Source organism: Pipistrellus hanaki, assembly GCF_964339955.1.
Source record: "Pipistrellus hanaki genome assembly, chromosome: 10".
In the NCBI taxonomy this organism is placed as follows: Eukaryota; Metazoa; Chordata; class Mammalia; order Chiroptera; family Vespertilionidae; genus Pipistrellus; species Pipistrellus hanaki.
In genome coordinates, this window is record NC_140512.1 from 50,882,716 (window position 1) to 50,896,364 (window position 13,649).

The 13,649-nt window shown below is 49.7% G+C and overlaps 1 protein-coding gene across 1 annotated transcript in view; it reads left to right on the forward strand.

Annotated features, from left to right (window-relative positions):
* Positions 1-265: 265 nt before the first annotated feature.
* LOC311629470 (solute carrier family 23 member 1-like) overlaps positions 266-13,649 on the forward strand; it is a 31,467-nt gene continuing 18,083 nt past the window's right edge. Inside the window, exons 1-2 of the mRNA XM_084897575.1 lie at positions 266-405; positions 4,440-4,583. Coding sequence (XP_084753701.1) covers positions 364-405; positions 4,440-4,583 — 186 coding nt within the window. The 5' untranslated portion in view covers positions 266-363. The remainder of the gene's footprint in view (positions 406-4,439; positions 4,584-13,649) is intronic.

A 13,649-nucleotide genomic window follows, 5' to 3' on the forward strand; every position in this document is an offset into this window, starting at 1 on the left:
CTCACCCTCACCTCCAGTTCAGGCTTCCGGAAAGTGCCTTGTTTCCTTGTGTCGAGGGGGTCATTAACTTCTCTAATTGTTCTAACCTGTGCCAGTGTGGAACACTGGCTACAGCAGAGTGCACCTTGGTCCCCTGCAGTGGCCAGAGAGGGAGGGGAGTGGGGCAGGGGTGAGGTGGGGGGAGTCTGGTGTCTATCAGGGGGTGGGGCTTGGAGGCCCCACCCTCCCCAGAGCCAGCTGGGATACCTGTCTTTCTCTTTTTCTTATTCCAGCAGGCTTTGAGAAGTTAATCTTTCTCTCCTAGAGAGGCTCCCATTCTTTCCTATCCTGAGAGGACACCCAAGGGAGAAGACCCGAGTTGCCATGAACTCTGCCATCACCAGCCGTGAGCACCCTGACCCCTCGGTGAGTGCTGGTGAGGGCGTGGGGGGGGGGGGGGGGCCTGCAGGGACCCGAGAATCCTGGAGAGGCCCTAGCATGGAGCCCCAATGCATGGTTCATCATTAGGGGAAGAAGGAAGGACAGACCGATGGCTTAGGTGCTGAAGATCTGCGATGGTGCAATGGTTAGACAGGGGGAGCAGCTGTGCTGGGACCTCACCATCGCTGGGGCAACGATCCCTCCCTGAGTGCTGACCTCTGTGAATGAATCACAAAGGGGAGGAAGAGGTGGGAAACTCTCGGCTTTATCTTTACTCACAGGTCGGACTGTCCTGGATCTAAATGTTTGTTTTCCAGGTTATGGTTCCTTTGATCAGAGATCCTTTCTGAAGCAAAGCTAAAGGGCAGAGAGGGAGGGAGGGAGGGAGAGAGAGAGAGAAAAAAAAAGCAAGCGCGCTGGTATTTCCTGAAGAGTCAAAATACCCCAAGCACTTTATGCATTTTACTTCGTGCTTTGGAGTCCATGGAGCAAGCTCTCTGCTCCCATTTTACAAATGGGGAAACTGAGGCCCAGAGAAGTAAAGTCAGGGTAAGCCTGTCCCTACTGTTAATGAAAAAAACAAACAAACATTGAAACCTGTAAAGAATTTTTGAAGTCTATTTGAGCCAAACTGTTGACATATTCGGGGAAGCAGAGATAATGCTCCGAAGGATGGCGGGTTACATTCCTATTTATGCAGTGCAATCAAAGGAGGGACATAGGTGGGTTACATAAAATTCATTGGTGACGAATTAAGGACGGGGGATAAACCAAAGCAGTGGGAAACCTCTAGGATTGGATAAAAAGTAAAATGATGGACAGGTAACTTAGGTGAGTACAGGAACAGTTAACATGGTAAAGAAGGAATTTGAGGCTTCCGTCTTGGCACCCACCATATTGGGTTGTGCCCCAGGGGCTCCAGAAAAAGGGAAGTTACAAGTTACCCAGACGTCTCATAGATATATTATCTTAGAGGCCTAAAGGCAAATGGGCTCAGGAAGAAAGATCTAAGTTGATCTAGGACGTGACTACCCACTATAACCTATTTGTAGTTTAAATATTTAATTTTCAAACCATCTTTTGTGGTTATTTTATTTTTATTTATTTTAAATATATTTTATTGATTTTTCTACAGAGAGGAAGAGAGAGGGATATAGAGTTAGAAACATCAATGAGAGAGAATCATGGATCAGCTGCCTCCTGCACACCTCCTATTGGGGATGTGCCCACAACCAAGGTACATGCCCTTGACCGGAATCGAACCCGGGACCTTTCAGTCGTTCCATCTACTGAACCAAACCAGTTTCGGCTTGTGGTTATTTTAGGTCTCTGAGTTTGCAAGACTGCCACACAGGCCTCCCCTGAGTTTGTCAGGGTAGCATGTCAGGGTAGCATGTTCACACTACCACCTCTGCAACCTATTTTGGCCACGGGAGAGGGGGGCGGAGGGCTCTGCTCTGGCCACCGGCCACCTGCCACCGCAGGCAGAAGGAGCCCCTCCTTGCACGCCAGGCCAGGGCTGCGGCTGGTGATGCTCAGCCAAGGTGTCTGCAGGACGCGATCCGGGCTGGGCTCCCGGCTGTCTGCTGGAGCCGCTCGGCGGGGCCTGCTGCTGTGGCCAGCCTCTGGTCAGGAGGCCCTGGCCCCTCTTCCAGAAAACCGTGGGGGCACCTGAGAGAACGCTCCTTTTTTCTCCTCAGAACCTTTTCTACCACTACGTCATGGAGGCCCCCCTCCCCCCAGAGAAACCCCAAACTAAACAAATTTTAAGTCAAAGAAGACCCCCTCTTCGGAAGGCTGTGATGGTTGCCACATTCGGGGCTTATGGGCCAGTGGAGGGGTCTGGGCACGGGTCCGGCTCCTTTGAGCGGCCTGTCTTCTCTTCATTTTCCTCAGAGCCTCCGCGGCAGCACCTAGCGGAGAGAAGGTGCTGCTCTGGGATGCGTTTGGTTTTCACGTGAGAGTTTCTCTGCAGAAACGCCCTAGGGCTATGGACACGGGAAGATAGCTTCCCACCCCTGAGAGCTTATGGCCTCACTAGGGAAGAGCAGGGCACACGGAAGTATTTCTTCTTTAAGGGAGTTAATTACTGAACAGGGAGACAAAATGCGCTAGGAGTCCGAGGCAGGGAACTCACGCCGGGCGGGGCGTCGGGAGAGTGGATGGAAGAGGAGACGTGGAGCCCTGGGTGCAGGATAACGAAGGCCTCGGTGGGAGAGACTGGGCAGTCCCATTGGGCGAATGGGAGTGTTAGGAAATGAGCCGGGAGGGTGGAGTGGGGGCTGTGATAGCTCGCTGGTGGGACGCACACAGCTGTGCCCGCCGCAGCCCCCTGAGCTCATTCACAGGCACACACGGGGGGCCAAGGGCCCGATCCATGCGTTCTAGGAACTCAGAAGAGGTGGATGAGGAAACCGCTCATTATAATAAACATGCTATGCCCTGACCGGTTTGGCTCACTGGATAGAGCATCAGCGTGGGGACTGAAGTGTCCCAGGTTCAATTCCAGTCAAGGGCATGTACCTTGGTTGCAGGCTCATCCCCAGTAGGGGGTGTGCAGGAGGCAGCTGATCTGTTTCTCTCTCATCTGTTTCTCTCTCATCGATGTTTCTAACTCTATCCCTCTCCCTTCTCTCTGTAAAAAATTGATAAAATATATTTTAAAAATAATAAAAATAAATAAACGTGCTGTGATGAGAGCTTTGGCAGATGTCAGCACACGGCCTGGGACAGCTTCATCATTCAGGGACCAGGATCGCCCTTTTCCTGACTGGTTGGGAGATAAACATGCCCTTGTTCTGACCTTGGCGTTGACCCCATCCCTTCCTATACAAAGCTGATTCTCTGCCAGGGCTTTGGCTTGGCATCTACTCCCTTTGCATGGCCCCAGACTTCACATGGAGGCCTGCTGGGAGGTATAATATAGAAAACCATTGGCCTCGGAGCGGCCGGGCCCGGAGCAGCCAGGCCCGGAGCAGCCAGGCCCGGAACAGCTCGCTCCTCACCTGCCCCCGCCCCAAGGCTGCCTCTCAGACATGGCTGGAAACTTTTGGGGGAACTTGAGGGTCTGCTGAATCAAGTGATGAAGGCTTAGATCTGGATGTGTTGAGTTAGTATAGCGCTGTGGTTTTGATCTGTGAGTGCCTTGTGTGGGGCCTGGATGAGGTTGGTTGATCTATTTGGAAATGTCTTTTGTGTGAAGTGTATCCTTGGGTATGTGGAGGTATTATTGATTTGAGTAAATGCTAAGTAATTGATATACTATCTGAAAAATTTTAAGTTCTGAAAGTTTAAGGTCTCTTGCCAAAAAGAGGTTTTAAAGCTAACGCCTTAATTTTAATGGAGAAAGGGGAAGAAAAGCCCTTCCCACCCAGAACAGGTAATCTAATTCCAACCAACAGCTATCTTTAAACAATGTGTCTATTTACACTTGAATGGCTACACCTTTTGATAGCCTAAGGGCAAGTTTACATGTAAACAAGTTTGCTTCTCAATTACCAGGGCAGGGGAAAAAAACCAAGGTTTAAAATTATTAGATTTTAAAATTTATTCTTAGAAGTGTAAAAGTTTATTAATTAAAACAACAACAACAAAAAAGGAGATTGAAAAACCTGATGAACAATATTAGCTGTTGATTGTAGTAGGGTCGGCGATATGGGAGGGGAGTGGACTGACTGTTCTGGGGAAAGGGGGAGTGGTGGATGCGGGAAGAGACTGAAACTGCACCTATGGATGAGGACAATGGGGGGTGGGGAGGGGGTGGAGGGTGGGAACTGGTGGAGGGGGGAAGAAATGAGGAACCTTTGTAATAATATGAACAATAAAGATTGATTTAAAACAAACAAACAAACAAACAAATAAATTAAGAAAACCATTGGCCTTCTGAGTTTGGGTCTAGAAAGCCCCAGCTGGCCAACAGTTACCCCTGTCTCATGCCTCTGGCCTCTGTGTGGCTGAACAGGAAGTCCACTTGATTCCTCTTGAAACGCCCAGAAGTGTCCTTATCTTGTTCCCAGCAGAAGCGTGATGGCGTGGTCACCATCTATGATGATGGCCAAGGCAGGAAGAAGGATGGCCATCACAGGAGTCCCAGCAGCAGCGACCTGGCCTATGGCATCCTGGACATTCCACCATGGTATCTCTGCATCATATTGGGGATCCAGGTAATGCCACTGGGTCCAAAGAGGCTCTGACTCAAAAGCCACATCAGTACACACCCAGGTCAAATTAGTCAAGATCCACACTTCAGTTGTGGATATTCTTGTCTTCCTTGTAGTTGACCTCCAAGGGAACTTAGGGCTTCTTGGGTCTCTCTCTCCAGGAGTTTCGGGGAGGGGGAAGGAACTAAGGAGGATTCTCTGTCTCTAAAGACAATGACTGGGACATTGTGGTGTGTTTTTGTTGCTGTTGTTTTACAAAGATACTACTTTTAATTTATTTTATTGGCAACAACTATCAATAAAAAGCAAGACAACCAATGCCTGGGAAATTCTGAAAAACAAGCACTTTTGTTGGAATGTTATTTGGTACAACCTTCCTAGATGACAATTTGGTGATTTCTATTAACGTGTAATACGCAAATACCCTTTAATCCTGAGACGTAAGAATTTCTTTGAGGATATGCTTATTAGACTTGTTAAGATAAATACAAAGATATTCTTCTAGCATTATTGATAATAGTAAAACCAAAATCACACAACAAAGCAAACAAAATATCCACCATAGGAAACTGGTTAAATAATTTGTGACATAATCTAACAAGTGATGTTTTTATGAAGTTGTTAAAAAGAGAAATATATATTTACCCCATGGTTAGAGAATGTTCTCCTAGATATATTAAGTGAAAAGAGCATAGTAAATAGCTGTGCATAGCGTGATAAAAAGGACGATAGAAATAAGTATATGTAGTAATTTTATATGTTTTGAAGGATTCACAAGAAACTAACAAAGGTATTTAACCGTAGCTTTCAACTTTCACTTCTTATTTTGTAACTTTTGATTGCATGGATTTTCTAATCTCATATATGTGTTTCTTTTAATTTTACGAACTGTTCCATGTGGCATATTGGGATGGGATATACATTTTTGTTTGCTTCTTTGTGCTTTTCTATAAAATAAGAACAAATGTCTTAATGCGTTGTTTTTTAATCCTTGCCTGAGGACATTTTTTTCATTGATTTTTAGAGGGAGTGGAAGGAAGAGGGAGAGACAGGAACACAATAGGTTGCCTTCCACACCCCCCAAACAGGGTGGGGAGCCTGCAACTGAGGTGGATGCCCTTGACCAGAATTGAACCTAGGACTTTTCAGTTCACAGGCCAATGCTCTATCCAATGAGCCAAACCGGCTAGGGCTATCATACTGTTTTTTAATATAGTGTATCATATTTATTGATTTGTGTATGTTGAACCATCCTTGCATTCCCAGGAATAAATTCCACTTGGTCATGGTGTATAATCTTTTCAATGTACTGTTTAATTCCATTTGCTAGTATTTTGTTGAGAATTTTTGCATCTATATTCATTAAGACTATTTGGCCTATGGTTTTCTTTTCCTATAGTGTCTTTATCTGGCTTTGGTATCAGGTTATATATATGCTGGCTTCATAAAATGGGTTTGGGAGTGTTCCCTCTTCTTCAATTTTTTGGAAGAGTTTGAGAAGGATTGGTGTTAATTCTTTTAATGTTAGGTAGAATTCACTAGTGAAACCATCTGTTCTGTCTGGGCTTTTCTTTGTTGGAAGTTTACTGGTTCAAACTTCTCATTCGTTAGCAGTCTGTTCAGGTTTTCTATTTATTCATGATTCAGTATTGGTAAGTTGTGTGTTTCTATGAATTTATCTAATTTGTGCCTTACAGTACTTTGTGTCTATTGTATCAGTTGTAATGGCTCCTCTTTCATTTCTGATTTTATTTCTTTGTGTTGTCTCTTTTTTTCTTAGTCTAGCTAAGGGTTTGTCTGTCTTTTTAAAAATACACCTCTTAGTTTTGTTGATCTCTGCTATTGCTCTTTTGGCCTCTTTAATTTATTTTTGCTCAATTTTTTATTATTTCCTTCTGTCTGCTAACTTTGGGATGAGTTTGTTCTTTTCTAGTTTCTTTGAGGTATGATTTCAATCTTCTTTTAAAAATATTTTTAATTTATTTCAGAGAGAGGAAAGAAGAGGGAGAGAGGGATAGAAACATCAATGATAAGATAGAATCATTGATCGCCTGCCTCTTGCACACCCCCTACTGAGGATCGAACCTGAAATCCAGGCATGTGCCCTGATCAGGAATCAAGCCCTTTTCTCCTGGTTCATGGGTTGACACTCAACCTCTGAGCCACAATGGCCGGGCATGATTTCAATCTTCTTAAGTTTGATATGGCTGTTTTGTGACTCAACATAGGATCTATTCGGGAGAATGAGTTCAGGTCTTCCTGGTAAATGATCTTGTCCCTACCTTGTGCCTTGTTTTCTTAATGAACTTCTCATCTTGTTCTTGTTACTTTTTTTAGAGGAAATTGTTGTGGGGTCCAACCCTGGGTTCAAAATAAGACCACCGGAGGCTAATGATTGATTAAAAAAAAAAAAAAAAAAAAAAAAAAAAAAAAGGCAGGCAAGGATTTATTGAAAAACTGGCCAGGATGGCTGCGAGAGCACCACACGCAGGTGGAGTCCACAGACAGTACCGTTCCAGGTGTAGGTAGTCTTTTTAAAGGTTCAAACTACTGGAATTTTCCTTTGTTCTAAATTCTAAAGGCTGGGAACATTGGAATGTGGCCCTATCTTGCGATAGCCGGATAATACAGAAGCAAAACTCAATGGTTAATCTCTAAAGTTATCTACAGTTTCTACCCCTGAAGCTACTGAATCGGTGGGAATCCACCTCCTGTATTTCTGGTCCCAGGCACAGGAAAATTGCCTTAGCCTCCACGTCTCAACCTGGAAGCTGAGGTAACTACCCTATGTTTAAGCAGGTGCAGAAGCCAAAACAGCAGGGTTAAAATTCAAATAGCAGTTTTTACCCAAGTATGGTTGCTATCATATTTCAGAAATATTTTTTTATTTTTAAAAAAATCTTTGAAAGTATTACATATGTCTCTCTTTTCCCCCCATTGCCCTCCACCACCCAGTTCCTGACCTGCTACAAGCCTTCACCCCTTATTGTCTGTGTCCATAAGTAATGCATATAAATTCTTTGATTAATCTCTCTCACCTCCCTCACCCTTCCCTCTGATAATTGTCAGTCTGTTCCATGTTTCCATGCCTCTGATTTTATTTTATTCACTAGTTTATTTTGTTCATTAAAATTCTTTTTTTTTTCTTTTCTTTTTTTTTTTTTTTTTTAAATCAATCTTTATTGTTCATATTATTACAAAGGTTCCTCATTTCTTCCTCCCTCCACCAGGTTCCCACCCCACCCTCTGCCCCCTCCCCATCCCCCATTGTCCTCATCCATAGGTGCACAGTTTATATTCAGTCTCTTCCTCCCTCCCTTTCCCCGATAGTAAATCCCTTTTCAGATAGTAAATCTGTTACTTAGCATTTTCTCATATCAATAATACCTCCACATGCCCAATGATACACTTCACACAAAAGACATTTTCAAATAGGTCAACCAGCCTCATCCAGGCCCCACCCAAGGCACTCACAGATCAACACCCCAGCGCTATACTAACTCAACACATCCAGATCTAAGCCTTCATTACTTGATTCAGCAGACCCTCAAGTTCCTGCAAAAGTTTCCAGCCATGTCTGAGAGGCAGCCGTGGGCAGGTACAGGCGAGGAGCAAGCTGTTTCGGGCCTGACTGCTCCGGGCCTGGCCTCTGTTGCTCTGGTTCGTTCCACAACCAGCTGCTCCGGGTCTGGTCACTGTCGCTCCCGACCTAGTTGCTCTGGACTTGGCTGTTGCTGCTACAGGCCTGGCCGCACCCGACCCGGCTGCTCTGGGACCGGTTGCTCCGGTCCCAGCCGCTCCGGGCCTGGCCGCTCCCAGCCTGTCAGCCGCTGCTCCGGGCCTGGCCGCTCCCAGCCTGGCAGCCGCTGCTCCTGGCCTGGCCGCACCAGACCCGGCTGCTCCAGGCCTGGCCGCTCCCAGCCTGGCAGCTGCTGCTCCGGGCCTGGCCGCTCCCAGCCTGGCAGCCGCTGCTCCTGGCCTGGCCGCACCAGACCCGGCTGCTCCGGGCCTGGCCGCTCCCAGCCTGGCAGCTGCTGCTCCGGGCCTGGCCGCACCAGACCCGGCTTCTCCAGGCCTGGCCGCTCCCAGCCTGGCGGCCGCTGCTCCAGGCCTGGCCGCACCAGACCCGGCTGCTCCGGGCCTGGCCGCTCCCAGCCTGGCAGCCGCTGCTCCGGGCCTGGCCGCTCCCAGCCTGGCAGCCACTGCTCCTGGCCTGGCCACTCCCAGCCTGGCAGCCACTGCTCCGGGCCTGGCCGCACCAGACCCGGCTGCTCCGGGCCTGGCCGCTCCCAGCCTGGCAGCCGCTGCTCCGGGCCTGGCCGCTCCCAGCCTGGCAGCCACTGCTCCTGGCCTGGCCGCACCAGACCCGGCTGCTCCGGGCCTGGCCACTCCCAGCCTGGCAGCCGCTGCTCCTGGCCTGGCCGCACCAGACCCGGCTGCTCCGGGCCTGGCCGCTCCCAGCCTGGCAGCTGCTGCTCCGGGCCTGGCCGCACCAGACCCGGCTGCTCCGGGCCTGGCCGCTCCCAGCCTGGCAGTTGCTGCTCCGGGCCTGGCTGCACCAGACCCAGCTGCTCTGGGCCTGGCTGCTCCCAGCCTGGCAGCTGTTGCTCTGGGCCTGGCCGCTCCCAGCCTGGCAGCCGCTGCTCCGGGCCTGGCCGCACCAGACCCGGCTGCTCCGGGCCTGGCCGCTCCCAGCCTGGCAGTTGCTGCTCCGGGCCTGGCTGCACCAGACCCAGCTGCTCTGGGCCTGGCCGCTCCCAGCCTGGCAGCTGTTGCTCTGGGCCTGGCCGCTCCCAGCCTGGCAGCCGCTGCTCCGGGCCTGGCCACACCAGACCCGGCTGCTCCGGACCTGGCTGCTCCCAGCCTGGCAGCTGCTGCTCCGGGCCTGGCCGCTCCTAGCCTGGCAGCCGCTGCTCCAGGCCTGGCCACACCAGACCCAGCTTCTCCGGGCCTGGCCGCTCCCAGCCTGGCCGCCGCTGCTCCGGGCCTGGCCACACCCGACCCGGCTGCTCCGAGCCTGGCCGCTCCCAGCCTGGATGCTCCGTGCTTGGCTACTGCTGTTCTGGGCCTGGCTGCTCCCAACCCGGCTGCTCTGGACCGGGCTTCTCCGGGCCCAGCCACTCCGTGTCTGGGTGTTCCTGGACTGGCCACCCTGGGCTTGGCCGCCTCTGCCTCAGGCCTGGCTGCCACTGCCCCAGGTCTGGCTGCTCCAGTGCTGGCCGTTGATGCTCTTGTTCTGGCAGCTGCTGCTCTGGGGCCTGGCCACTGCTGCTCCGGGCCCAGCTGCCACTGCCTTGTGCCTGGCCACTCTAGGCCTGGTCGCCGCTGTTCCAACATTCTGTCCCTTTTTTCTCCTTTTTTTTTTCTTTTTTAAAAACAAAACAAAACGCATTTATGTTGCAATGTTGGCTGGTGCGTTGAGTTCTGACTTAGTCTTTGATTTTTCAAGATCTTCTTTGTATTCTTTCTTAAGTAATTTTACTATCATTTGCTCTCACTTGATTTCTTCACATTGAGAACTTCTTTGGTTTCTTCCTCCTTGTCCTGGGAGCTCAGCAGGTTGGCCTGTGGCACCCCTTTGTTCTCCGCGGGCTCCCGCGCTGCTCCAGCCTGTTGCCGGGGTCGGCGCCGCCCAGGAAGCAGCCCCCGTCCTTGGCTCCGTTGCCAGCACTCAGCAGTCGAAGGCTCAGGGGCACCCCCCCCACTGGGGGCCCCGTCGCCCGGCTCCTTGCTGGCGCCCGGCTGGCCGGTGTCCGGCAGGGGCTCCTGCTCCTCGTGGCGTTCCTCCAGTCTGGAGCTTTCTTTCTCCCTCCCACTTTGGGAGTCCAGGATCAGAGTCAACAGACTGTCCTCTGCGCACAGTGTGCGCGACTCTGGGGGCTCGGCCTTTCGCCGCGCTCCCAGGACTCCACCTCACAGCTCCGTCTCCCCCTGCCCGAGCCTGGGTCCCCAGGGACTGGCCCAGACCTGGAGTTCGGGGCGGTCTGGACTGAGGCTCAGAGCTGCCGCCGGAGGCTTTGTTTCTTCCGGCTAGGGTAATCCAGCATCAGAGTCAACATTCAGTCCTCTGCGCGCCATGTGCGCGCGACTCCGGGGGCCCCGCATTTCGCCGTCCCCCGGGATTGTCTCCCCCTGCCGGAGCCTGGGTCCCCAGGGTCTGGCACATAACTTGGGGCTCAGCGCTGCCGGTTCGGGGGTTCAGCCCAGGCTGGGGGTTCTATTTCCTTCCTGCTAGGGAACGCCAGGCAGCACCCAGCCCTCTCCTCCTCTCCGGCTGCGACCTCTCCGCGCGCGCGTGCGTGCGAGCGCGCAGCATGTCTCCGTACCTTAGGCTTTTTTTCAGCTCCTCTGATTTTCCTTCTGGTTTTCTCCCTCCTTCCTATTGTAGAGTTTTCAGTCAGTCGACTACCTGTAGCTCTGGGCAATGTCCACTCTACATTTTAGTTGTATTCCCTTGAAATTGTTGTGAGCTGCTGCGGCTAGGTGTATACCCGAGCAGCCATCTTGGATCCTCTTCCATTAAAATTCTTGTTCCTTTATTTTGATTTTTAGATTCTAATTGTTGATAGATGTGTATTTATTTCCATTTCTTCTTCTTCTTCTCCTTCTTCTTCTTCTTCTTCTTCTTCTTCTTCTTCTTCTTCTTCTTCAAGAATACCCTTCAACATTTCATGTAATACTGGTTTGGTGATGATGAATTCCTTTAGCTTTTTCTTGTCTGTGAAGCTGTTTATCTGACCTTCAGTTCTAAATAATAATAGCTTTGCTGGTTAGAGTGATCTTTGTTGTAGGTCCTTGCTATTTATCACTTTGAATATTTCTTGCCACTCCTGTCTGGCCTGCATAGTTTCTGTTGAGAAATCAGCTGACAGTTATACGGGCACTTAAATTATTTTTTCTTTTTGCTCTTCTTACTGGGTGCTTTTTCTTCTTCATATTCCAAATTGTTGATTTGGTTCTCAGAATCCTCTATTCTACTATAGACTCCCTATAAATTATTCTTTATTTCAATTAGTATATGCTTAATTCCTGACTGGTCCTTTTTCTTGTCTTCGGCATTCTCACTAAGATCCTTGAAAGTCTCACTAAGTCCCTTAAAGCTCTCATTAAGATCCTTGAGCAAACATTGGGAACATTGATTTGAACTTAGTATCTAGTAGTTTGCTTTCCTCCATTTCTTTCATTTGCAACATGTTTCTTTGTCTCTGCATTTTGGCTGCTGCCCTGTATTTGTTTATGTGTATTAGGTATAGCTGCGATGTCTCCTGGAATTGGTAGAGTGTATTAGGGGTCCTGTAGAGCCCAGTGGCTCAGCCTCTTCAATCACCTGAGCTGGGCACTCTAGATGTGTCCCTGTTGGGGCTGTATGTACTGTATTGTTGTAGTTGAGCCTTGATTGCTGTTGGCATCACTGGAGGAATTGACCTTCAGGCCAATTGGCTGTGAGGACCAGCTGTGTCTACAGGGAAAGAGCTGCTGTGCAGGAGACACCCCTATAGAGAAGGACTTGCTTCCATGGGGCTTTGGTGCTCACTGAGTCTGTTCCTTGAGTATGTTGCTTGTGGATGTGTAGAGTTGTAATCTGGTATGGTCTGATGCTGACTACTGGGGCACTGGCTCTAGGGCCTCTGAGGAAGTGCAAAGTCAGCCACTGCCCAGCGCTACCTGGTAGGAGCTACAGAGAAGTCTGCAGGTGGCTGCTACTTGTATTGGGCTTGGAAGCTCCCAGGCATGAAGCAAGGCAGCTGGTGCTAGTGTCAGGTCTTGAACCTTTTACTGATAGGTTTGGGGCACACTGATGCCAGCTGCTGCTTGTTTGAGAGATTTTAGGAAAGTCTGAAGCCTGAGCTAGAACAGGCCATTCAAATGGAAAGGCCTCTGCAAACAGCTTAGGTGGAGCTGCAAATTGGAAGGGGCAGGTCTCAGGGAATCACCAGGGTGAACAGTATGAATCAGGCTAATGGAGACTCAGATATGGCTGTAAGGGATGGGAGAGGTTCCAGCACAGGAACAATGACCCCCACAAGCACCTCTGTCTGGGAGAAAGTCACCCCCACGTTCCTGCCCTGATGCCAGACAGTCCAGTTCTTCCCCATATGTCCGTGGGTCCCCCAAAGCCACCTGTCACTAGAGCTCAGAGGGATAGAGTCTGAGTACATTTGTGTGCTAGCCCTTTAAGAGAAACACCTGGTCAGCAGCCTCTGTCATTCAGTCACAATTCCCACTGGTTTTTACAGTCCGAAGTTACGGGAACTTCTCAGCTCTGAAACCCTGGGCTGGGGGGCTGGTGTGGGGCTGGAACCACTTGCTCCTCATGGGAGGCCTCTGCAGCTGATATGCCTCCCAGATGATAAAAACAGCACATGTGGGTATCAGACCAACCCATTTTGCATCTCCATCCCTCCTGCCAGTCTCAATGGGCTTTCTTCTTTTTTACTTCTCTGATTGTAGGACTTCCATTCAGCCAGCTTCCAGATGGTTCTAATTGATGGTTGTTCAGTATTTTAACTGTAATTTTGATGTGGCTGTGAGAGGCAATGGGTACTGGCGTTTACCTACGCTGCCATCTTGGTTCTCCCACCTTGTTCTTTTAAAAAAAAAATTTTTTTTTTTTATTGGTTCCAGAAAAAAAGGGAAAGGGAGAGAGAGATAGAAACATTTATGATGAGAGAATCACTGATCGGCTGCCTCCTGCAATCCCCCCCCCCCCCCCATGGGGATTGAGCCTGCAACCCAGGCATGTGCCCTTGACTGGAATCGAACCAAGGACCCTTCAGTCCATAGGCTGACACTATCCACTGAGCCAAACCAGCCAGGGCCCCACCTTGTTCTTAAAGCCCCCTCCTTGGTTCCTGGTAAGTCCTCCTGTGCTGTGTTCCTGCCTTGATTTCTTATCCGGGTGTCAGTGTCTGGCACTAGGGTCCTGCCTTCAACTCTAGATCTCTTGGCTAGTTTCCTGCTTCTTCTTCTTTTTTTTTTAAATATATTTTATTGATTTTTCACAGAGAGGAAGAGGGATAGAGAATTAGAAATATCGATGAGAGAGAGTCATTGATCAGCTGCCTCTTG